The sequence below is a fragment of the Squalius cephalus genome (assembly GCF_949319135.1).
Source record: "Squalius cephalus genome assembly, chromosome: 5".
Lineage (NCBI taxonomy): Eukaryota > Metazoa > Chordata > Actinopteri > Cypriniformes > Leuciscidae > Squalius > Squalius cephalus.
In genome coordinates, this window is record NC_137126.1 from 25,987,525 (window position 1) to 26,012,038 (window position 24,514).

General features: G+C 35.8%; 1 protein-coding gene across 9 annotated transcripts in view; it reads left to right on the forward strand.

The window, feature by feature from the left end:
* Positions 1–24,514, forward strand: part of fsta (follistatin a) — a 157,455-nt gene that overhangs the window by 34,721 nt on the left and 98,220 nt on the right. For 4 of the 9 annotated variants that reach the window (XM_079873193.1, XM_079873198.1, XM_079873199.1 and 1 more), the window contains one exon: positions 8,009–8,053. The exons of 2 other annotated variants lie outside the window; for them this stretch is intronic. Coding sequence is in view for 2 of the 7 variants with exons in the window: in XM_079873190.1 (XP_079729316.1) it covers positions 8,028–8,053 (26 nt within the window). In the remaining 5 variants the exon portion in view is untranslated. Of the gene's footprint in view, positions 1–6,995; positions 7,079–8,008; positions 8,054–24,514 lie in introns of those variants that run through there. 3 more of the 9 variants (XM_079873190.1, XM_079873192.1, XM_079873195.1) reach the window with 2 other exon arrangements.

The window sequence follows — 24,514 nt, forward strand, 5'->3', positions numbered from 1 at the left end:
CTTTATTACAGTTAATTTATTACAGAGTCGTTTTACGGATATAAGGTTTACCAGTTTGTTAAGCACCCCCTGAAAAGGTGTGTATATATTTGTTTACTGTTAGTTGTAACAAGTGTTTTGTGTAATTAGCTGTGTATGTTGATGATAATGAAAGGGAGGGAGAGAGTTTATGGTTAAGTCTTTAATGCACACTTCTTATACTTTGTTTTATTCAGCTCTTACGGTGATTTTCTGGAGTAAAACTGACGCTTCATCTTTGTGTGATGTACAATAAACTTCATTGAACTCATCAGTATATTTTTGGCCATCATTTGGACAGGGTCCGCTACAGCAGGCTTGTATTAATAGTGGATAAAAGCAGATGACAAATACGTTATAACCGTAATTAAACTAAACTATTCCTGTTCTATCTCCATACACCATATATTCTCTGACTCTGTGGGCATTATTGTCTGACAAAAAATTAGCTGTTGGGTATTTTGAGCTAAAACTTTACATACACACTCTGGGAACATCAGAGACTTATTTTACATCTTGAAATATGTCAGTGCCATTGTTTTCTCTCAAGATGCACACCAGTAATGTTTTTTTGTAAGGCACATTTATAACATTTACATTTAGATTTAGTAATTTAGCAGACGCTTTTATCCAAAGCGACTTACAAATTAGGACTAAATTAAGCGAGTCATCATGAAGAGGCAAAAACAACGCAAGAAGTGCTCAAAATACGAAGTTCGGGCATTATTCAGAGTAGCATAAGCCCGATAAGTGAGGTTTTAAAGGGAAAGGGAAGGTTTTTTTTTTTTTTTTTTTTAATGCGGTTAAGTGCTCACGGAAGAGATGGGTTTTCAGCTGTCTTTTGAATGTTGTCAGGGATTCTGCATTCCGGATGAGGGTGGGGAGAGCGTTCCACCAGCATGGAACTGTGAATGAGAATGTTCTGGAAAGTGATTTTGTGGCTTTCTGTGATGGAACCACAAGACGTCGCTCTTTGACCGATCGTAGGCTTCTGGTAGGGATGTAGACTCGTAGGAGTGAGTGAAAGTAGGAGGGAGCTGAGCCTGTGATAGATCTGTAAGCAAGCGTCAATGCCTTGAACTTGATACGAGCAGCGAGAGGTAGCCAGTGCAGAGAGATGAACAGAGGAGTGACGTGGGCCCTCTTGGGCTCGTTGAAGACAAGACGAGCTGCAGCGTTCTGGATCATCTGTAGAGGTTTGGTTGCACATGATGGAAGTCCAGCCAGAAGAGCATTGCAGTAGTCAAGCCTAGAAATGACCAGGGCCTGGATGAGAAGTTGTGTTGCATGCTCAGTAAGGAAGCCCTGATCTTCCTGATGTTGTGCAGTGCAAACCTGCATGATCGAGCTGTCTTTGAAATGTGATCTGTGAAGGTCAGCTGGTTATCAAACGTTACTCCAAGATTTCTGACCGACCTTGATGGGGTGACTGATGATGATTCTAGCTGGATAGTGAAGTCGTGTTGTAGAGATGGATTGGCAGGGAGGACGAGAAGCTCAGTCTTTGCCAGGTTGAGCTGCAGGTGATGTTCCTTCATCCATGTCGAGATATCCGCCAGACAGCTTGAGACCCGTGCAGCTACTGTGGGATCATCTGGTTGAAATGAGAGGAAGAGCTGTGTGTCATCAGCATAGCAGTGGTAGGAGAAACCGTGTGCCTGTATTATAAAAGCTACTTAAATGCTCAAATTGAACTAAGGCCTAATTCTGGCTTAATCTCAGCTCTGTCTGTGAAACCGGGCCTTCGTGTCTCAGCCAAGGATGGTGATTAGTGAAGGGTTTGGGTCTTTGTGTTCTTTTATGGTGTCATCAGCCAATCAGTGTTGTCATGATGTCATTTTTATGTAGTTCCAGAGTGATAAGTCATGGCATTTTCTGCTCAGAATTAAATTGGAATGCTAATCATTAGCTTTCTCCAGGTAATATATACAGAATTTATTGAACTAATATAACGACTGCAAGCTTGTATTCAAATCTACCTCCAACCAATCAACAACCGATGGACACAGTCAGGTCCCCACCCTTTATTTTTTTCCAGATGTGCATCACAATACGAAAGAAAAGATTGGTCACTTCTTCCATTTCATTAACTGACAAGCACCTTATAACAGGGTTTCTCAAACTCGGTCCTGGAGGGCCACTGTCCTGCACAGTTTAGCTCCAACCCTGATCAAACACACCTAGCTGTGAGTTTCTAGTGATCCTGAAGACATTGATTAGCTTGCTCAGGTGTGTTTGATCAGGGTTGGAGCTAAACTGTGCAGGACAGTGGCCCTCCAGGACCGAGTTTGAGAAACCCTGCCTTTATAAGCTAATCATCACAAGCAATCACATTTCATTTTTGGTCCACTTTTAAGCATCTATTTGTAGCTGAGCATTAACATTTCTGAAATCCTGTCTTGCCCAGTAATTATTTATTTTGCAGTACACTGTGTACTGTAACTTTCAGTGTCTTCACAAAATAACTTGCTTTGTCTCGGTAATCGCACATTATTTTCATAGATTTTTTTCGTCGTAGGGAGACAAGCTATTGAAGATTCTACACAAATTTTTGAGCTTTTTCTCTTTCTGCCACATTCATTCATCTCTGTAGTTGCCAGCAAATGCTTCAATCCGTGGTCTTTGATTAGAGGTCTCTGCCAAGACCCGTGTGGTTGATACTCCAATTAGGGACACCTTATGCTGAAAGAGCTGCTGGCCAAGAGTCCGCCCGATTACCTGTCTCCACTTCAGCAGCGGCCCAAGTCTCTCTTTACTGCCACCTGCTCTTTCTCACTCCTCCATCTAGAAAGCCAAGCAGCTCTTATCCCATATAATCCGGAGAATAAAGTTGTCTGCATTCAGAGGAGCCTGCGCTCGAGCTCGGCCCTCTCTCTAATCAAGCTAATGGAGCCTGCAGGTATTCTATTGATCTCCCACGACGTGTGGCTTCCGCAATGATGGCCGCATTTTAAACGGGTCAGGCGTCAGGGTTTGGGGTCGCCCCCCTCTACTGTGATCGATCACTGAGTTTTGTCTCCTCTGCATGCTTGTTTCTTTCCTCCACTCCTTCTGTTTTTTCCTTTGTGGTCTACTTTACAAATCTTTTAACCCTCTCTTCTGATCTGTAACCTTTTCAAGGCTTTAGCTCTTGACCTGTGAAGTGGATGCCTTTATCTCTCCCTTCGCTAATGCCGACTCTTACATGAGTTTTCATTTGCACAGTCCAGTGATTCAAATCTACTTGTATGAATCAGAGGACATCCAGCTAGATGTCATAAGAAACAGACACGTAATGACAATTCACTTATCCCTTGGTGAGAATCAATTCTTCCACAATGCACCTGTCACAGAGCCTTCAGTGAGGGCAATTTGTCCGACAGACTGACACTGTAATTGGGCTTGAATTTTTCAGTGACCATTTTACAAGCACTTCTTTGAACCGTAAATGAAAATCTCAAGCTCACAATGAGCAGCAGACAGGCTAAAATGAGCTATTTTGTCTTAATTAAAACTTGTAAAACTGAGAATATTTTAGAGCTGTACTTGTACACAGAGACATGGACAGTAGTAGTTTTGATGAACTAGTCATGTCTTTTTTGTAATGTAGCAGGTTCTGACACGTAATGACCCATAGAAAAACTTTACAAATAGCTTTTCTGAAACACGCTTTGAAATTGCTCTGTGATGTCATAGCATTGACTTGTTGTTACCTCAAAATGTTATTATGGCTGTTCACCCAAAAAGGATTTCCATCCCTTCAAATCATTATCTTGTGTAATAAAATTTTATTTTGTGGGTAATGTTGTGTTTGTGGTTCACAAAGTTCTGGGTGTCTTTCACCAGAATTTTCATGGTATCAAGATCAACCAGCCAAATATGTATTAGTAGTAGTATACTTTTATTGTCCTCGAAAAGGAAATTTACATGTTGCTGCATAGACATATAATAGACAGATAGACAAATACTTATAACAATGATAATTATAATAAATAAATAAAAAACCTATTATCAAGATAAACACTTTTTCAGCATTCGCACAGATACAGGTACAAAGGAATTCTTGTGTCTGTTTAATTTGCACACTGGGACTCGGTGTCTTCTACCTGAGGGGAGTAGTTCATACAATGGATACAAGTAGTGAATTTGATTACCTGATTAAGAATGTAATCACTATAATATGTATGTATGTAATCAATCACTATAAATTGTGTATACACCAATGCAGGGCACATTGCTTCCTCATCTCTGCAGGAATACTCTATATTTAGATTCTATATTTCTATATATATATTTAAAGTTTCTTTGCAGCACCTTCACAGAACCCTCTTCATTTTCTCTTGATTAAGGTTTTTGAGATTGCTGTATGGTTCTGGAGATTGAAAAGGGTCTTGATGTAGCGTTACACTGGTTCTTACACTGGTTAGCGTTACACTGGTAGGTTCTTCAGTGTAGTGATTTCTGAAAGTGTGTTGCAAGAGAGTGTGAGTCACAGAGTGTGTTGTCAAAGAAACAACAACAACAACTAAAAACGTAATTCAAAATGTTTTTCTGATGCGAGACTTTTATTTTGAAAGACATGCGTGAAAGCTGTTGACTCTTCTGTCAGACAAAGTTTAAGGAAAGTGTGCCCGAGAAAAACATTCTCATGATTCAGTATCTGCGGTCAGATGAGATGATGTCAGGCTATATGTCAGTGTCATTATTCTAAGGTTTTTTTTTTTTTTTTTACTTTTTGAGAAATAAAAAAAGGTCTCTCACCTCAGAAAAAGATAAATCCTGTACTTGTCAGATGTTATACTGTGCCTGTAGCGTGCACTCTTCAATTGTCGATAACAGTATCCATATGTTATATTATGAATTTTAGCATGACTGGAACATTACTGACCATGACCAGAACTAAACAATATGTGGAATAATCTTTTAGTTCTAATCGGAACATTTATGTTTTACAGTGGACTGCAAAAATGTATTTAATTTTTCCCCTTTGCCTTACAGAATATCAATGTTTAAAACTGATTACACTTTGTACATGATGGACATTAATTTTGACCCCAGTAGGTTCCCCTTACGAGTGCTTGAAACCATCAGTAAAGTAATGTTCAATTATGCAGAACATTTATTATCTTCCATCTGGCTTAATTACAGGCTGAGGTTAAAGCCTAGTAGAGGGTCACCCCATCACTTCAATATCAGTGTCCTAAAATGCATTGACCAGGAGAGGAAAAGCTGTCCTTCCACTAAAATTAGTGCCTAGAACTCCACTCCGCCACCATAATTCACCCTATGCGAAATATCTCCCCTCACCATATTGACTTTTTTGCAATTTGTAATAGCCTATAATAAAGATTGCCACTTTACCATAATATGAATACACATTTCTTAACAGCTTATACAATAGCTTTTCAAATTAGCATTATTGACTGAGGGGCATTTAACAGCCTCTGAAATAGTTAATGGAGGGTTAATGTCTGAGTCACTAGAAAAGGTGCTTTGGCTAAAACAAGTTTATTGATTACACAGCGCAGTGGGGTGTTCTGAGGACGATTAGATAAATGTACCACTGTTTTTTCGTCCATTATATATTTCCTGAATACGCATACACATGTGAAGGACTGCAGAGTGTATAGATCATAGAGAATGGTAAATCAAGTCACTGCACAGCAAATGGGGCATAGAATGATAATCGGTTTACTCCTAGAAAGAGATGATAATCAGTATGTTACACAGATCCACCACATTATCTGATTACTGCTCATTAAATGGGAACAAAAAGTTTTACTACGAAAATGGTTTTAAGTTTTCTTGAAAATGGTAAACATTACTAGCCTGGTAATACCAGACTTGTCTGAAGTTTAAAATCATTGGTTACCCGTAAGCCAATCACATAACGTTTGGTTATGGCGTGTGTTATGCACATGCTCAGCCGCATCTAACTTCCACTGTAAACACATGTATGATGCAAAAACTAAACCATTGAGCGAAATACCGGAGTGAACATGGCTGTGAACGACTTTTGCAGATTAGTAAAGTAAATCTACGCAAGTACGCATCCACCACGGTACAATCAGCGTCTACGTCACGGCTCTCAGCCCGCCCTCTGTTCGTTGATTGGCCCGGCTGTTTTCAGGCCGGTGGAAAACTGAAAGATACGCTGCTATCTCAGACTGACTACAGGAGCGAAATGAAATTAGCGGAAGTAGGAAGTCTGACGTAGTCAGGCTAAAACATTACTGCAGCACTCCTTAAATAAAACATTTAGGAGCCATATGACATTTTTAGTTGACATAAATCGTTATAAAAGATGGTGGTTTAGATGCACTTCTGTTCATGACTTCTTACTTTGGCTTATAACAACAGTCACTGCAGTTCGAAAAACTTTTCTTGCAATGTAAATTTCTTTACTGTCACTTTTGATCAATTTAATGTCTTTGCTGAATAAATGTATTAATTTACAACAACAAAAAAACATTACTGACCTGAACTTTTGAATGGTAGTGTATTTTAAACAAAACAGAATGATATTTTTTGTAAAATATAACATTTTTTAGAATAACTTTCTTAGTTTATTAAAAAAAAAATTGTATCTTTTAAATGAAAAATGACAAGCGATCTGAGCAACTTTTTTTTTTTTGTATTTCTGATCATTTTAGTTGATTTTAGGTGATTTTAAAAAGTGAATGAAAAAGTTTATGTATGTTACAAAACACAAGTGAGTAATCAGAAGCACTATACAAGAATATAAGAAATCAAAGATTTTGATTGTGTGGTTTAATGCGTTCTTACGATGCCCTTGTCCTTGTCACTTAAGTTACATCAAGCGTCGTCAGATAACCAAGGATGCTTGTAGGTTGCACAGTAACAAGTTCACGGCTTAGCACAAAATTATGATTTGAACCTGTGGGTGGGTCCGGAAACACTGAATCAATGCAAATCTGCATATCAGTTGCCAGACCTCCAATGTCACTCTCACGTCATGTCCCTATTTAATTCCTCAGGAACACACTGTCGAATACTGCAGTAATCAACCCTGGCTGTGATTGACAGCACTGAAGATTAAACACAGAAAAGGCAGTAAAATGTGAGTGTGAAAGATTAGGCCACAGTTCTGCATTATAACCCGACACGTCGGCCAATGATTGTATGCCTTGATTAAAAAAGAAAACAGCAGATCTGATTAAGGAATGGCTGTCTGACCTAAATGACATTCCTCAGGTCCTACTTGATACTAACACATTGGTTGTAATTATATTCTCCTCCCTTCTCTCCATATGAGAATGTTTAATAGTGCTCTCAAAGCCAGGAGGCTGCACTAGATGAAATCAGGCCCGAGCAATTGTACAGATGCCATAGAGTCTTCTACACAAATTAATTAACTTGTGTTTTGGAAAGTGGGGAGGCAAGTATCATTCATCTCGGGTCATTTCAATAACAGTAATTTGGCCTAGTGCTTTAAATTGTGGCTTGCTCAGAAATAGACTATGTAAAACATGTCGCATGCAGCTTGCATTTGTTTTGGTGAATCAGTGAACTGAAAACAGAAGCTAATTTAGCTTGTAGCTGCTTCCTATGGCTAAACAACATGGTGCCTCTAACACTTTAAATGTTATCATTGTTTAAATGTATAAATAGTGGGCACTGGTGCACAAATTACAATCCGTGTACACTGTGTAAAGTATGTTTCCCTCAGAGCTGATAAAAGTAACAGGAATCATGTAATGATGTTGTTCTCCTTATGCCGAGTTCAATATTACATGGTTACAATAGTCACTATGTCTGATTATGCGATTTTGACTCCTAACTACACGTGTCAGATTACACGTTGCTTCCCGACAAGTTATCGCTTGCCGTCTTCGTGTGTGATGTCATCGAGAAGGCGGAACTATCGACTGACATGACACTGTTGTGTGAATAAACAAACAATGGCTACCAAAGTGGCGTGTTTTGCACTGGATGTCTTGTCAGAAAAGCCCCAAAAAGAATGAAATTCTGATTGTGGAAACGTTCCTAGATTGCACAAAGAGGACAGTATGGAATCCCCCAAAGAGAACTTGAGGTAAAATATCATTTGTTTTATTTTTAGCTAGTAGTAAAAATAAATGTAGCCTACTCACCGGGTTGCTGAAGCGCATCCGCTATCGTTTATATTTTTTCACTCTGTCGTGGCAGTCCCTCGAGGAAACATCATAAAGGCAGGAGTACTGCCATCGCTCCACGAATCTTTCCACCATTGCACCAATACTTTCATATTGGCATGTTTGAAAGTTGTGTACGGAAGAGCTTCTGTGCTCCTATTGGTTAATGTCTTTCTGGCGTGATGTCGTGAAGCATTGCAGATGTGGCGTCGGTTGTCAGTTCAACATGACGCACTATACCGGGAAAAACAATCGGTTCTTGCATCCCGACGCCCATTGTCGTTTACGAATCCTCTCAACAGCCGTCATCAAGCGGATCGTGCCAAAACCGGGCTAAAATCGTGTAGTCTGAACCAGGCGTTAGGTAGCAGCATTGGTCAGATTTAGTTAAAGATATTTGGTTTATTTGTCATTTGCACAAAAAGAGAGTGAAAAATTGTACACTGAAATGTAGAGCGGCACGATTAATTGTTAAAATATTGTGATCTCGATTCAAACACCCATGGGATCTTATTCCTAAATGACAACGATTCGGCTAGGTCTATTAAACCTTTGACAAGTACAATCACTGCGGACATTCAGATTTGCTTTGGCACTGCGCTGAACCAGAGAGTGCAGTTGTCATGTTTAGGTATAAAACAGCGTCACAAGTCTTTTCAACCACATTTCTGTGTTAAAATAATTCAAATTATCACAGAAGTACTGGGATAAAAGTTTATAGTTCAGATATAAACACTGATGTCTAAGGTTGCAATCAAATGGAACAAATTACCTTTTGAAAGTCACTTGACACTTCAAATGGATATTGTATCAGTTACGTGTGGCGACATGTGACTGTTAAAAAATGTGTCATTGAATCATTCATTCAAGAGATTTATTCAAAAATATTGATTCATCCATTAATGATACAAGTGAAGTCGTTATGAGCGAGTCATTGAATCATTCATTCAAACAGATTAAAAAAAATAATAATTTATATTAATTATAATTAATTCAGAATCATGGGAGAATCTCTATTTTAAACAAAGCAAAAAAAATGTGATTCTCAATATAGCTGAATCTTGCACGTGCAGCTCTACTGAAATGCTTGTAGTGAGATTTCAGTAATAACCAATGATCTATTTGGTCTTCAGATATTTGCATATATGCACCGTCATATCTGAACAAATAGAGAATTTGAATAGTTGACCCAAAAATTCTAATTACTGACGTAATTGACTCACCCCAAAGTCATTTCAATCCTGTATGACTTTCTTTCTTCATTAGAACACAAAAGAAAAATATCTATGATCTGTGTTCCAAACCTGTGTTGTATATAGATTTTAGTAACTGCATCATGATCCAGTTTGATTATGAGAGCATAAAATACATATACTAAATTGAAATTTGAAAACTTGTCTTTGAGATTATTTATCAGATTTTCAGCATAAGGTATACAGTGTAGTTTTTATTAAAATATGATTACATGGAGATCTCAGTGGAACAAAATGATTTCAATCTCTAGAGATACCTTGTTGCTTTAATCCAGTGTCCTGGAGGACAGTGAAGGAAATGTCATCACATTAAGGTCAAGAATCTCCACCTTATCCCATGTATTTACGGCCTATTGTAGAAGCATCATGGACAAGTGCTGCATACTCCCCAAAAATCTTGTACAATCAGGCCAGTCTTTCTTGCAATCAGCCCAAGATTCTTTTTTGGGACATCCAGTGTCCCCATGGGTCCCTCTTCAATTCACCGTCTTCTGTAAATCAACGTCTCAGAGTCTTACCTATTGTTCAAATGTCCTTAAAGGAACAGAAATGTCCAGTTATCAGAAATGTGCCGTTCACATCTTTCACTCTCATCTATCACTTTCTCACCAATGTACAATCAATGGCCCATTTGAACCTTGTTAAATTGTTCAGTCTTTCCATTTTAATCAGGCTTTGTTCTGGGAATTGTCTTTGAAATACTTGTGGGACTTTTCTAAAAGTTAAGTTTGTTCTAATATAATGCAAGCACTCAGATTCACTCTATTCACTTGGAGTGATTCTGAAAAGTATCGATTTTACATCTGATACCCCCGTTCACTAAATGTACAATTTTTTTTATTGATTGTTTAGCTTGGCAATAGATCGTCATGAAGAGCTGACATTTTTAACATAGGATGACATATGATGGGTATAACCATGGGCTGTTAAGCAATAATTGCACCTATTAAAGGGCTGTGAGGTGTCCGGCCACAGGGTCCTATAGTTTGTTTTTAAAGATTTACAAAAGCAACATCTATATGGCTTTTATCCTTCTGTCACTCAAACATCCGTAGACACAAAAGTAATCACTAACAGTGCTGAGCTTGAAAGAAGGGGTGTAAGGAATACGAATTCAACAAAGAAAAGCATTGTTCCTTCACCTCTAGCGCCATCTGAAAATGGTAATAGAAATCCAAGTTTAGTTTTAGGCTAGTATTAAAATTTATTGAGAACATAATTTACAGAAATTAAAAAAATAACTATTGAGACACTAGAGTTTACTTATTTAAATCATCTTATTCCAAATGATCATTGAGTTTTTTATTCATTTTTTTATTTATTTATTTATTGGACTTTATTGGAATCTTAAAGACAAGAAAAAGGAACAAGAAATGATTGGGTCGAAAGGGAACCAAAAGCGTTAGTGGAAAATGAAAATGTGTGTAGACTTTGTGATTTGAAGTTCTTTAAGTACAGATTATTTCACTCACTGAAAAGGCAGAATATATTTACTATTATGAATATTTCTGAAAATAGAGTTAATAGTTTTTCCTTCATTGTACATTTTTTTTCAAAATATTAAAATGTTATTTTCAGGTTTTAATTGGATTTTCAATATGATCTTTAATGTTGTCTTAAATTTTGGCGGCCAGTGTAGAGATTATCCATCCAAAAATGAGAATTTGTTCAAAACCTATCCCTTACTTTCTTCTATGGAACAAAAAAGAAGATATTTTGAAATGATATTATTGTGGACCCCAATGACTATCATTGTATGGACAAAAACAATGAAACATTCTATATAAATCTTACAAATAAAAGAAAGCTTGGAACAAGAAGTCAATTATGACACAATTTTCATTCTTGGGTGAACTATTAAAACACAACTTATAAGCCACTTTATTAAAAGGATAAAGTTTTAACTAACACTGGCAGCAGATAAATAAAGAAAGAAACAGAATAACACATTAATCCTGCACATATCATCAGAAATCCACCGACAGATCAATCGAGGAAGTGTTTTTTTTATTACTTTTTTTTAGATGCCATTTATACTAGGAATTATTCATGATTTTACATTGTGTAAATATTAAATGAAACACTAATAATATTGTTTGATCGTTGCATGGTTATTATGCACAGATGTAAATTATGTGTAATTGTGGTTTCTGGAAATGAAGACATTAAACCTAACATTTACTTACAATACATTTATTGCAATCTGTCAACTATAATTAGCCACTCACATACCATTGACTTGTGTAATTAATATTTCAACCTGGGATCATGCTCTTCAAGACAATTTCATGATTGTCTGTATAGCTTTGCATGAATATAGGCTGATGCAGGCAAGCATGAAAGTTGATGTCAGTGTCACTTTTTTTCAAGTGAATTAGGCTACAAAACCTCTTGATTATGTCAAACTAAAGAAGAGGAAACCTATTAGAAAGTTTGAAATGTAGGATGTTGACATTTTTGCACTTTGTATTATTCTTTGAAGGTTGAAGCTAAAGCTAGGGGTGTGCGATATTGATGAAATTATATTTGTTAATATATTTATATATTATATTATTATATATAATTTAAATTATATATTGATGATATATATAAATTATATATTGATGATATTGATTTTCTCTAATGATAATTAGACGATATTTTGCTGAGTGTGTTTATTGTTGGTACCTTGGCAGGTTTAGGACTGCTGTTGACAACTGACTCCTAATGTTTTTGATATTCTTCATATTCTGTGTGGTGGTTAGTTTGCAGCAGAGCAATTATCTTTTCAATAAGTTTAAACTGATTTTTATCTTTTATGGGCATTTTTATGTTTAAAACCATTTTAAATCTGATTAAATGTATGCATCAAAATGTAGGCTATCTTTTGTTTCAAATTCTTACATTTAATCAATAAATTAAATTAGAATAAGACACAATAGGGCTGTTACCAATCAAATGAACAAAATTAATCTTTGCAATGCATTTACATAGACGGTTTAATGCAGCTCAGAGAGACATGAATGCATTTAACATGCACTTACAAATGCATAAATAAAGTTTTGATGTTTTAAACATAAAATGTTGAATACTGATATTTTGAAATGATTTAAAAAATAGAAAGATACTTTAAATGTGAAATTAAAACTGCCAGTAGGAGGCAGCAAGTCACTGTTAATGACTGAGTCATTGGGTGCTTCTCAATACTCAAACTGATGCTTTCTCGTTTCTTCGCTCCTCCATCCTCCAGCCTGTGACCTGAAAACCGATCAAATTCAGCCATCTTGAAGGGCATCTCGATTCTGTAATTGCACTGCAACAAGGCGAGGAACGAGGAGCGAGGAAGCTTCCTGAGGAGTCATGAGCAAGAATACACGAGTGTATTCTTCCCTCGCATCCTAAGGGGGTGGGGCTAAGATGTGGGGAAAGGAAGTGAGGAAAGGAAACAGCATGCACAAATAAGAACTGAGAAACACCCATTGAATTTCAACCGATTCATTCAAATGGCTGAGTCATTCAGGAACAAAGCATTTGACTGTCTTAATGAGTGAGTCATTGAATCATTCATTCAAACGATTCGTTCATTCACCGCCGTGTGTTGCTTAGAGACTCAAAACAGTTGTGTGGCTTTATTTGGAACTATTTTCGCTGGCAAACTAGAACAAAAACAGGCCATACTGTGTCTAAAATGTAAGTCACTTAATATTAACTTCTTGTTTATTGAACTGTTGCATAAAATCAATATCACATTTGAAATCATGCTGAGATGTGAAATTGATTAACTATATTAAATTGTATAAATATAAAAGACAACCTACTAGACTACATCACGTAGTGTATGCGTGCCTAGGTGTCTTTGTAAAGTGAGAGGGACATACTCGATAATGTCAGATCGCACACCATTAAAACAACAATCATGATATTTTCCTTTACGATATATGTCACACACTCCTAGCTAAAGCACATGGTTGTACATAATATAAACTACAGTGCTATGCATAAGTTTAGACACCCATGCTAAAGTTGACTAAAAAGAGGAATAAAAAAATCATCTTTTGGAAATTGAACTTAATGCCTTAATTTAAAAAATGAGGAAAAATCCAACCTTTAAGGACACCAATTTTCTTTGTGAATGAATAATGTATGGTAAATAAATAAATGTTCTTCCTTAAAATACATGGTGCATAAGTTTGGACACCCCTATGTTAAATTCCCATAGAGGCAGGCAGATTTTTATTTTTAAAGGCCAGTTACTACATGGATCCAGGATACTATGCATCCTGATAAAGTTCCCTTGGCCTTTGGAATTAAAATAGCCCCACATCATCACACAGCCTTCACCATACCTAGAGATTGGCATGGTTTTATTTCAGTTAGCCTAAAAGCTGGTTTGATTTGCATTGAGAGATGATCTTATGGAAAGTACTCTATGCCAATCTCTAGGTATGGTGAAGGCTATGTGATGATGTGGGGCTATTTTAATTCCAAAGGCCAAGGGAACTTTATCAGGATGCATAGTATCCTGGATCCATGAAGTAACTGGCCTTTAAAAATAAAAATCTGCCTGCCTCTATGGGAATTTAACATAGGGGTGTCCAAACTTATGCACCCTGTATTTTAAGGAAGAACATTTATTTATTTACCATACATTATTCATTCACAAAGAAAATTGGTGTCCTTAAAGGTTGGATTTTTCCTCATTTTTTAAATTAAGGCATTAAGTTTAATTTCCAAAAGATGATTTTTTATTCCTCTTTTTAGTCAACTTTAGCATGGGTGTCTAAACTTATGCATAGCACTGTAACTAAAATAGTTATTTTATCTCTGATTTTTTTTTCAAGTTCCTATTTTATCCTTTTTTTCTTGAGGAAAAATGCCCAGATGTGTCAGACCTGTCTTTGGAAGCACCCTTACACTTACAAAGAAGATATAGCATTGAAAGCAGTTTGAATTAGTCTTTATCATGAAACAAAGTTTACTTGCCTAGTGTCCACTATCTTTGGAGACGGATTGTCTTGACCTCAGCTGCTGTGTATTTGCACACCTGGGCTCAAGCAGTAGAGTGTTATGTGGATTGGCAGTGTGTAAAGCACATCTGTTGCTTTGGTCCAGTGTGGCCATAAACAACTGTCCAGTGCTGGAGGGCTCAAGTGAAATTCAGAAACACTGACATGTCTCTAATATGTGAAATGACATTACTGGAGTTACGCAGATCAGACATTTGAAGCTGGGGTTCGATGTATAATTTATACATATTGCCTAAACAGAGTCAAAATTGGAATTGAGGTCTTTCAAGTTTGAATAGGTGATTGGTAGGTCATTAATAAAATGCACCGCCTTAGCAGGAAGGATAATTTCGTTTGATTTTGCCTGTTTACCAAATACAATTTTCCCAAAAAAAAAATAATTAAACTTTATCCCTTGAAGCCAGTTTCTTGGCTAGTTGGGAAAAGGAATCATACCAATAATTTAAAAATGGCAAACAATTTCAGAATTTGTTAATCATGAGCATGACACTATTGAAATCAGAACTGTCTAATTTCTATTTGTTTTCTTTGTTACATGATTGTTTCTTATGATAAATCTCTTAATTATTATTGTATGAATAAAGAATCAGGTGGTAGTGAAATTAATGTTTATTGTAAATAAACCCCCTGGATCTCAATCTCAATTATAATTGGTGTATTATTTTTAGAAAGATGTCAGTGCCGTGCATAAACAGCATTTCATGTTCCAAACAACCCTCACAGAACATTTCACATGTTGAGAACTGCATAATTAGCACAATGGTGCTGTGACATTGTTTAGTCTACATGTGCCTGGGGATTTGGTGAAACTGAAATGTATTGGTAGTTTGTATCCTACGTAGTGAGAGTATTTGTTTAATTGCAACGCTGGCTGTCTTACAAACTTCCTCAGTGTTGCTTCCACTGTTACTAAACATAACATAATATACTAAAACAATATAATATTTCCTCAACAACGTAATATTTACTGTTCATAAATCTGTGTTGATACTGCAGTCATCACCAGCGGATAAGGAGGAAAATTACTAATAATGACTGGTTTCAGAAAATGTAATGCTTTTATGCAAATGCCTGGACCTAGAATATGACCTGGAAACAAAAGACTGCAAGCCAGTGACTGCACGGCCGGCAGTGCATTAGTGGATCAATTAAACATGACTCCTCCTTAATAAACAGGCTGAATGGAGGTTGCCATGGCAACTGGGCTGAAAAAAAAAAACAGCTTGGGGGGTTTGAAACACACTTTGGTAACACTGATAGTAACATTTCTTTTCATAAATCAGACAAAACTTGACCATCAGCATGTATCAGTGTTTAAAATCTTGTAGTAGATGTTCATGCATGTTGCTCCATGTTGATGTTTTGTAAAATTTTAAAGTGTACATGTAGGTTTATGTGGCATTTTAAGTCGAAGTTACATGTTTTAGACTGAACCTCATTGTCAGGAAAAAGTCAGAATTTCTTTTCATTTGAAGCTCTTGGGTTCTTGAATATATAATTGCTAGTCACATAATCTGGTGAGACATTTCTGCACTTTGGTAACTCATTAGAGGAAAATAATTCCTGACAGGGCTTAATGCAGAAGTATTAATTGCAGTAATTTTGAATGGACTAATGGATCCTGATGGGAGAGTTGAAGAATGTCACATGAAGACACAAAGATTACAACACCTAAGAGAAGTTGGTTACACTGCAAATATTTGTTTAGTATTTTGAAACTTAACTTAACATAAATTGTAAAAATTAGCAGCAGGTTTTCTGTCCTACCTGCTAAAATACTAAAAGCACCATGCCTCTGAGATGTATGTGTGTAACACCTGAGAGGAAATGTGGGGAGAAATTATGAGCCAAAAGAAGAACTGAGGCCGTTTTACACATTCTATTTTAGACCAGACTAAAAAGGTAGTGCTACTCTCATATTGATCTGAGCATTATAGGATCATTATGGCTCTAAAGTGGCAACATCAGAGTAATTAGTGGTCCAGAGGGTCAGACTCTCCAGAGAAAAATAAAAAGGAAAAAGAAATTGAAGGAAAGTCATATGAATGCTAGTTCATTTAAGTGCATGATCAGTTAAACCCATTGAAAGTGCAATATATTACAGGTAAAATCTATAGATGAGGATAGATATATGGATGAGATACAAAGTGTAAAAAGCATTTCTAAATGTAAGTTCAGCCAATCTTTTTTTTTTTTTTTTTTTTTGGTTTATGCCAGTGATCAATTCTGCCTTGTCTTTGTACAGCTCTGTATATGTAGGTGAAGCTTTGATATGTGTGACCAAAGCTTTGTGGTGGATGTGAACTCTTGGTGCCTTTCAGCTAGTGTAGATGAAATGATATCTTGAAATGCATCACACTTCAGATAATTCTGTAAGTAGAGTGTCTCATTTCCCAGTTGAAGTGTCAGGGGTCATTTACATGTGTAGTGCAGACCTGAGCACTGGGGTGGTGCCGTCTCTCGAAAAATCAGCCTTTTTTTTTTTTTTACCTTATTGCGATGATACAATGACCTCAAATTAGTGAAATCAAATTAATTATTTTCAGTATTAGTTAACTCCATATTAATGAAAAAAAAAAAAAAATTGTGGCTCATGGAAACCTTTTTTTTTTTAACTCTGCTGTTATACACAATAATTATTGAAAATAATAATATTTGTTTATTACCAATGTCACACACATTAACAGTTTCATTGTCAAATATATTTACATAGACTACCTCTCCTTGACCTAAGCTTGCAATTTGAAATTGAAATATTATGAAACTAAGATTTATAAAAAGAAAGTATTTTCCCTTTTTATGGTGTGGTATTATTTTCCATTGTGCCCTATTATGTAGATTCAGGCCTTACAGCAGCTCTGTCCTTGGCTTTGCTTTGGGCACTATTGTGTTATCTCTATCCACCAGCTGCCACGTTTTTGGACGTTTATTGATTCACTACTCATCTTTTCATGGTGCTGATTGGAAAACATATTTCAAAACATTTTGTACTGACGGGTCAGTAAAATGGGCCTTTAAATTGTCCATGGAAAGCCCAAAGGTCATGCAATTTGGGTTCACAAACAAGTATCACTAGGGGGAAAAATAATTATTGAGTTTGAATGAACAAAGCTGTCATCGATTCATATCTAGGGGGTTTGGGAAGGTAAGATTTACTGCACTTTCAACATGAGAATGCTGCGGGAAAATACTCAGGTAGTGGCCCAAATGGATTTTCAACTAGGCCCTAAACCTTTCAAACTGTACTGCTGTTGAATAGCAGTCAGATGTTGCCATGCCAACCTTTTCGAGAGGGACATTCAGCGGTCTGTGCATCACAGAGAAAGCGTTGCCAGATGTCCTCAACAATTTGCTCTGAAAAGATTTCAGTCGGCCATGCTTATTAGCTGATAACAATCAGGGAGCTCTGGATATATGCCTTCCTCTCCATAATAAGCAAGAAGATGGCCAATAAAAGCCGCAGCTTGTCCAGCGGTGGCCCATTTTGCAAAGGCACCATTGGCTAGAGTTAGATATTTCTGAAATATTTATGTCACATTTCTGCATGTGCAACATGTCAGACCCAGTCTGCAGCTGACATTCTCTGGCAGAAGCTGCTGAGGCTGCTGGCCAATTCAAGAATGAATAAGCAACTTTTTGAATTATTGATTGTATAAATCAACACCAGTATCCAACTGACAATTTGGAAAGGCAGAAGTGAGTTTTCTTGTTTTCTTGTTTCCTTCTGTCATGGCCTGGCATTGCCAGTTGTAGTAGTGTTTTTTGGGGAGCCTTTCTCAAACCAGGTGTTTCTGGGTGTGTTCACACTTGTAATTCGGTTCTCTTGGTTCTTTTGCTTCAAACCAAAAAAGAAAATGATACACGTAGTCCTGGCTTGCTTAGCGTTCACACTGTCATTTCTATCACCAAACCTAAAGATAAAAAATTTTTTTTTATAATTTTACGAACCAAACGTATACCAAGTGTGAACACCCTCAGCATGTCATTTTATACACTTGGTGTAGCAAATTTCAAGTATGACAATCCCTTTTCCTTGATTAGATTATTTTGGATAGCTGTAAGCTTAACTCAAGTCTAGAGCTTTGACTATGTGTTTTCTCCCCCTGCGCATCTACTATAGCATGTCTACCGTACTTGATATTGCTTAGGACTCATTTTAGACCCAATAGTTTGATTACTCCATACTCTTACCAGGGAGTTGGGAGACAGACTCTGGAGTGCCATCGTTGTTAATGGAGGCTTCTGTGTAAAAGGCTAAAAAGCCAATAAAATGTGGGGGCTCCACTTCAGTCTTAATGGTGCCTTCAGTGGGATAAAGCACTTCCCATAGCTTTGAGGATGAGTTCTGGTTGGTGTGACCTAGGTGGGGAAGGGAAACAATTCTTTAGCCCCTGATGGATAAGCACCAAGTGTTGTCAAGGGTAGTAGACTAGAGGCATATAGGCCAACCTTATGTAATTCTCTCTGCTGATCCCTCTACTGTGAAAACACTCTCAAAAATCATCATAATTGAACTGTAATCACCAGGATGTGTAATTCTTCTAGTCCAAGCAGCTTTCTGTGCCTCGTTCACTTCATTTCTCAGCCTGTGGGGCTCCTGAGCAAATTATAGTCATTCCCCATTTTGCCATATCTTTGCCATTCACTACAAGTCATTTTTGCAATGCAGCTTGGTGGATGATCACAGACAATGCACAAAGGTGACCTGTGACCTATATTGATGCTACAGGAAGCCTGCATTTTCATGCTGATTTTCCTGAAAATGGTTCAGCTTCCTGTTTTATCAAGGGGATATCAGTGACATGATTGTTCTGTTTTAAGAACTTCCTATGTCAATTTGCTGTTTTCTTAAGGAATATCTTAAGGATTGTCTAAGATCTTAAGGATTATCTTTATTTCTCTGTGAAGCATTTGGCCAAAATGACAACATATTTTAATCCATTTTAATGGGAGCAGAGTCCAACAAATAATACTATTTTCTATTTATTTATACAATTTAACAAGCTAACTGCCCTGTAAATGTGCAGTCTAAGGCAGTTTTCATTACACATTTTTTATTTATTTTTTTATTTTTTTTTATTGGTGGTTGTGATGTTGTAAAAAATTATATTAAAATAATGAATATTATTTTAAGTATCACTTTATTTTTAGCCCACTTTAGACATTCTACTAACTGTAAGTAACTTTGCATCTGCATGTTAACTACCAGTCATTAGAGTATTAGTAGACTGTCTGCTTAATATCTGCTAACACTTTATTTAAATGGTCATCCAACAGAGATTCTACTGACCAAATGTTAGGGCTGCTCAATTATGGCAAAATTATTGGCATTATTTTGCTCAATATTGAAATCACGTATTTAACACGATTATAGGTGGATGATATGATCAGTCTTATTTCATGATATGAGTCATTTTAAATGTCACTTTAGCAAAAACTAATTCTAGGTTAATTAATGCCAGTAAAATACCTCAAAACAGTTACAGAAGACAAGTTAAAAGTCAGCAATACAATAAAAACAAAAAAACTAAATTAAAAACAAACCAACAAAAAATACAACAGAACAAACATACAAATTTAATAAAATGGCCAGTGCTAGGTTTTTCAGGAAGATGTAGCCTACTAACAGTGATTTTCAGATAAGTAATAACCATTTGAAGTAATAATCAAATGTAAAATAACACTGCTGTATAGATTAAATATAGACTAATCCTTATTAAAACTACTTTTCATTCAAGTGCAGCGAGTGATTTTATCTTTTGTCTTGTTGTTTGATTAACAATAATGACTGCAGCAGATTTATTAGGCAGCTGTCATTTTAAGAGCTAACGCACAGAAATCGAAAATCAATTAGGCTACGATTAATCGCACACCCCAACTATGTTACTTTGGAAGTAAATGTGTAGGGCCCTATGATTTACGCAATGCGGAAAACAGACGGAATCGCGAAATCCATGCATTAAAAATGGAATTGAATGTAGGCCTATAACGCAGAATTTCATGGAATTTGTCAGATCTTGGATGAATAAATCAAAAGTAGGTCAGTAAACTTAAATAAAATTGTGATATAGACTAGTGTCTGTGAATATTAAACCGTAAAAACACCATTTAAATATGAATCCTGCATGTTCTCTGTGTGAATGAATGGCGCAGACACACGGTTTCATTTCCCACACACACAAACACAAACACACACACACACACACACACACACACACACACACACACACTGACTGAAGCACGCGTGATGCTCGCAGTGTTTTCAGCCTCTGCCATCTCGCTATATGAGGACATAATAATAGTAATTCTAACACTAATAATAATAATTAAAACTTTATTTTTAAGGTATAGTCACAATTTTTCTTCCGTTTTAATTTGAACAGTAAATCTCTTTTGTGCAGCATTTGCTTGACAGTTTTTTTTGTTTAAATTCATATGATTAAAAAGATCAATTAAATGTATGTTTTATGCTTTCATTCCAGAAAAATTAAATGAACATAGTATTTTCTTGGAAAAAAAAAACATTTAATGGAATAAATCATTGATTGTTAAATAGTTGATTATTAAACTTTAATTAAACCATTAAAATGGAATCCAGAAAACTTAAAACAGAAAACAGAATTTGATAATTTAAAAAAAACTTTTCATAGGGCCCTAAACATAATTTTTATTTATTTATTTTTTAATAAATTATTGTTAAATTGTATAAGTTTCATGATTTCAATTAATTAGACATGCCTTTTGATTACTACAATGTAATTTAACCAATAAAATGGGAGTCCAAAAAAAGAATAATTTGGAAAAAAATAAAGCTAAATTTGGGAAAAAATAAAATGGATTTCATAGGGCCCTACATATCAACCTATTCTATTAACCCTAACCCTCAAAGTAACCTTACAATGAGAGTTAGTTAACATGTAGTTGCAAAGTTATTTAGCCTAGTTAGTAGAATGTCTAAAGTGGACTATCTAAATAGTGTAATTATATTATATTATATTATAGTATATTATATTATATTATATTAATTACATTATATATTAATAATACACGTTACTTATGTTTATGCTGCAATTTGTCTGTTTATATTGGTTTCAAATGTTTATGCTGCAATTTGTCTGTTTATATTGGTTTCAAAAGAATCTTACATTTAAGGAACAGTGTTAACAAATATTCCATTATGTGTGTTTATTGCTTTTACCTTTTAATTGGCATTTCACTGTCATTGTAATAATGCAGGTGAATAGAGGAAAACTATTTCATCAGATATCTGAAGAATGTCAAGAAACCCAAGAGTGATTCATACACTGCTGAACAGGAATATTTGCTGAGACAAATCCCTCTGTCAGGGCATGTTTTCCTTTTCACAAGATATTGTTTAATACACACAACAGTTTCTAATTACCCTTTGTCCTTTCATACGAGATAAGGTAGGAGAAATGGTTAACTATTTACTCGAATGCCTTATCCTTTGTGTTTGTCAACACATCATTAGTGAGCCACAGAAGCTAATTAGTTGTTTTAACACTAAGGTGATTAAAGGCAAAAATCACATTGTCTTTCACAATGACTTGGAGGCATAGACTGGCCTTCGCTCATAACTTCAGTGCTCATTTCCTTCTTTGTCTTATTCTGAAAAATAATAAAGCACGGGAAACAAATTACCCACTGAAAGATCACTGACAGGTATCAAAGTCTGGCACAAGTTGATAATATAGTATAAAAATGTTTTTCAAAACTGCTCTAAATGCTCTACATAAGTAGTCTGTCTGTGAACAAAGAAAAAATATGGACTTTACGTTGTCAAACCTAAATATGTGCTGTTGTTTAAAGAAATGTAACTGCTTACTCAATTCAATTAAATTTGAACTTTATTGTTGTAATTTCTTCCAAAGAATTGTCTCTCATCCCACAGCGTTTACTGTCTCACTTAAATTAACAACACATCAGTAATACACGAGTAGACACACCCTTAGTTGTACTCCCATCATAATGTTTCACTCAACTACAGAAAGGTATGGTATTTGCCAGATCACTGAAACCAATGGGGTGCTGTCCGTGTAATAATTTCAATGGATAATTGACAAATGGCATCTATACGGTTATAGTTATGGTTTTGCACAAAATATGCGAAACTTGTAAAAACAACCAGTATAAGCCTTGGATTTTCAATACACTTTCAAGATTTTTGACACAACAATTTTATTTTTTTATTTCTTCTTTTGTATTTGAGAGAATTTGCTCTCATTCTAAGCAAATAATATCTTATGTTTAGAGGCCAGGAATGCAAGCAGACATTTAAAATGCCCTAGAGACTGCAATGAAGAGGCAAATGTCTCAGATGGAGAAACCATTTTATTACACCAACTTCACATGAAGAATAATTACCAAAAACACAGGAATACAGCAATATATACAAATGTAATTATCTAAATTAAGATTATAATTACCTTTATATATAATTAATTAAATGCATTTATTTATTTATTTTTTATAATTATTTGTATCTTACATAAGGTGTTTTCAGAGGGACTATAGTATTAACTAGTGTGTGAAACTGAGTCCTCATCATCTCAGTGAGATGTTGGGATGAATCAAACAGAAGGTTTGAACAACATGATGGATGTCTTTGTTTTGATGCCATCTCCCCTATGCTCAATTGTTGGTGTGCAGCTGAGCTTAAAGACTTGTGAACAAGAGCTACCTGGGCCAATACAATTAACTGAGTTTGCTTATCCACATGGAGCTCAATCTGTTTTCCCCACTTCTGTCTATGTTAAACATTAGCTTGCACTAGTCTAGCTCTGAGTTAAATTCACCTAAACTATGGATTCTGTCAATCCAAAAATGATAAAAGAAACCAATAAACACATAATACATGGTTGGTTTCTGTTTTACCATCGGCAAACGACTCATTTATTCAAGTGGAATTGCTTGTTCTTTTACCGAGATATTTTGTTTTAGCTTAAATGTGGATGGCACGCACTGCCTTGAATGCATGGCAACCATGTTTTCCCCTCTCACCATGGAAAGGCTCCGCTTTGTATTTTCAATGGCAGGGCTTGACTTCCTCAGTTTGTAATGATCTAGATGACTGATACTTCCAGATAATTACCTTTATCAGGTAATGTTTTGACTGTAATAAGGAGGTAACGGTTTAAACTGTGTCAGATATTTGCCATGTTGAATCCTGCATAGGTTGCCTTTAAAATGACATTTCTCAGATATGGTCATTAGACCTGTACTGTACCGCGTTGTGAGCAGTTCTTATACGGCCTACTTTTCAAAATTCCCACGCTAAGCTGCTCATTTACAACTAGCCCCCCTGTGGTGGCAATTGTCAACTTTTTTGTTCCTTCCTGATACTGCAATTGAAAATTCCTTAGTTTGAGAATACATCTGTATTTTGTTCTGCATTTTCTAAACCACAGTTGACCAGTGCATGAGAAAATAGCAGTTTCAAATAGAGCATGGAAGACATGTCAGCTAGGGCTGTGTATCGGCAACAAAGTCACGTTACGATACGTATCCCGATACAGTCCACGATAAAATATACTGTACATCACGATACACGGTACATACACTAAATCTCACCTCAGCAGAATTTAGTATAACAGCTGTTTATTAAACAGTGTATAGTAACTATAGGCAGAGCAGGCAGTTTCCCTCTGCATTATGAAGCGCTGTATAACAATAGTAATGGCGTAGGTTTTTAATATATACTGATATGCACTGTAAAAAAAGCCATTTCTTTGCGTTTATTAAAACAATTTTTCTAGTAAATTTCATCAAAGTAAATCCTACAATTTTGTGCGTTTTTTTTATTCTCTGTTCTTTACTGTTTAATAGTTTGATGCCCTGGAATGAACAATATATCAGTACCATATCAATTATCAGATTAGATTTTTTTTTTAAATTAAATATGTAATAGTTCATGCTCATTTTCTGTATTTTTAGATATAGATTACCATATATATTACCTTTGTCACCCAACAACACTCACTTAAAGTTGATGTTTAAAAACACTAATAATTTAATAATATTGAAAAATAAATAGCAAATCTCAAAATGAATATCCATTTTTCATAATGCACAATATAATGATGTGATGGCTAAATAGTTTTTT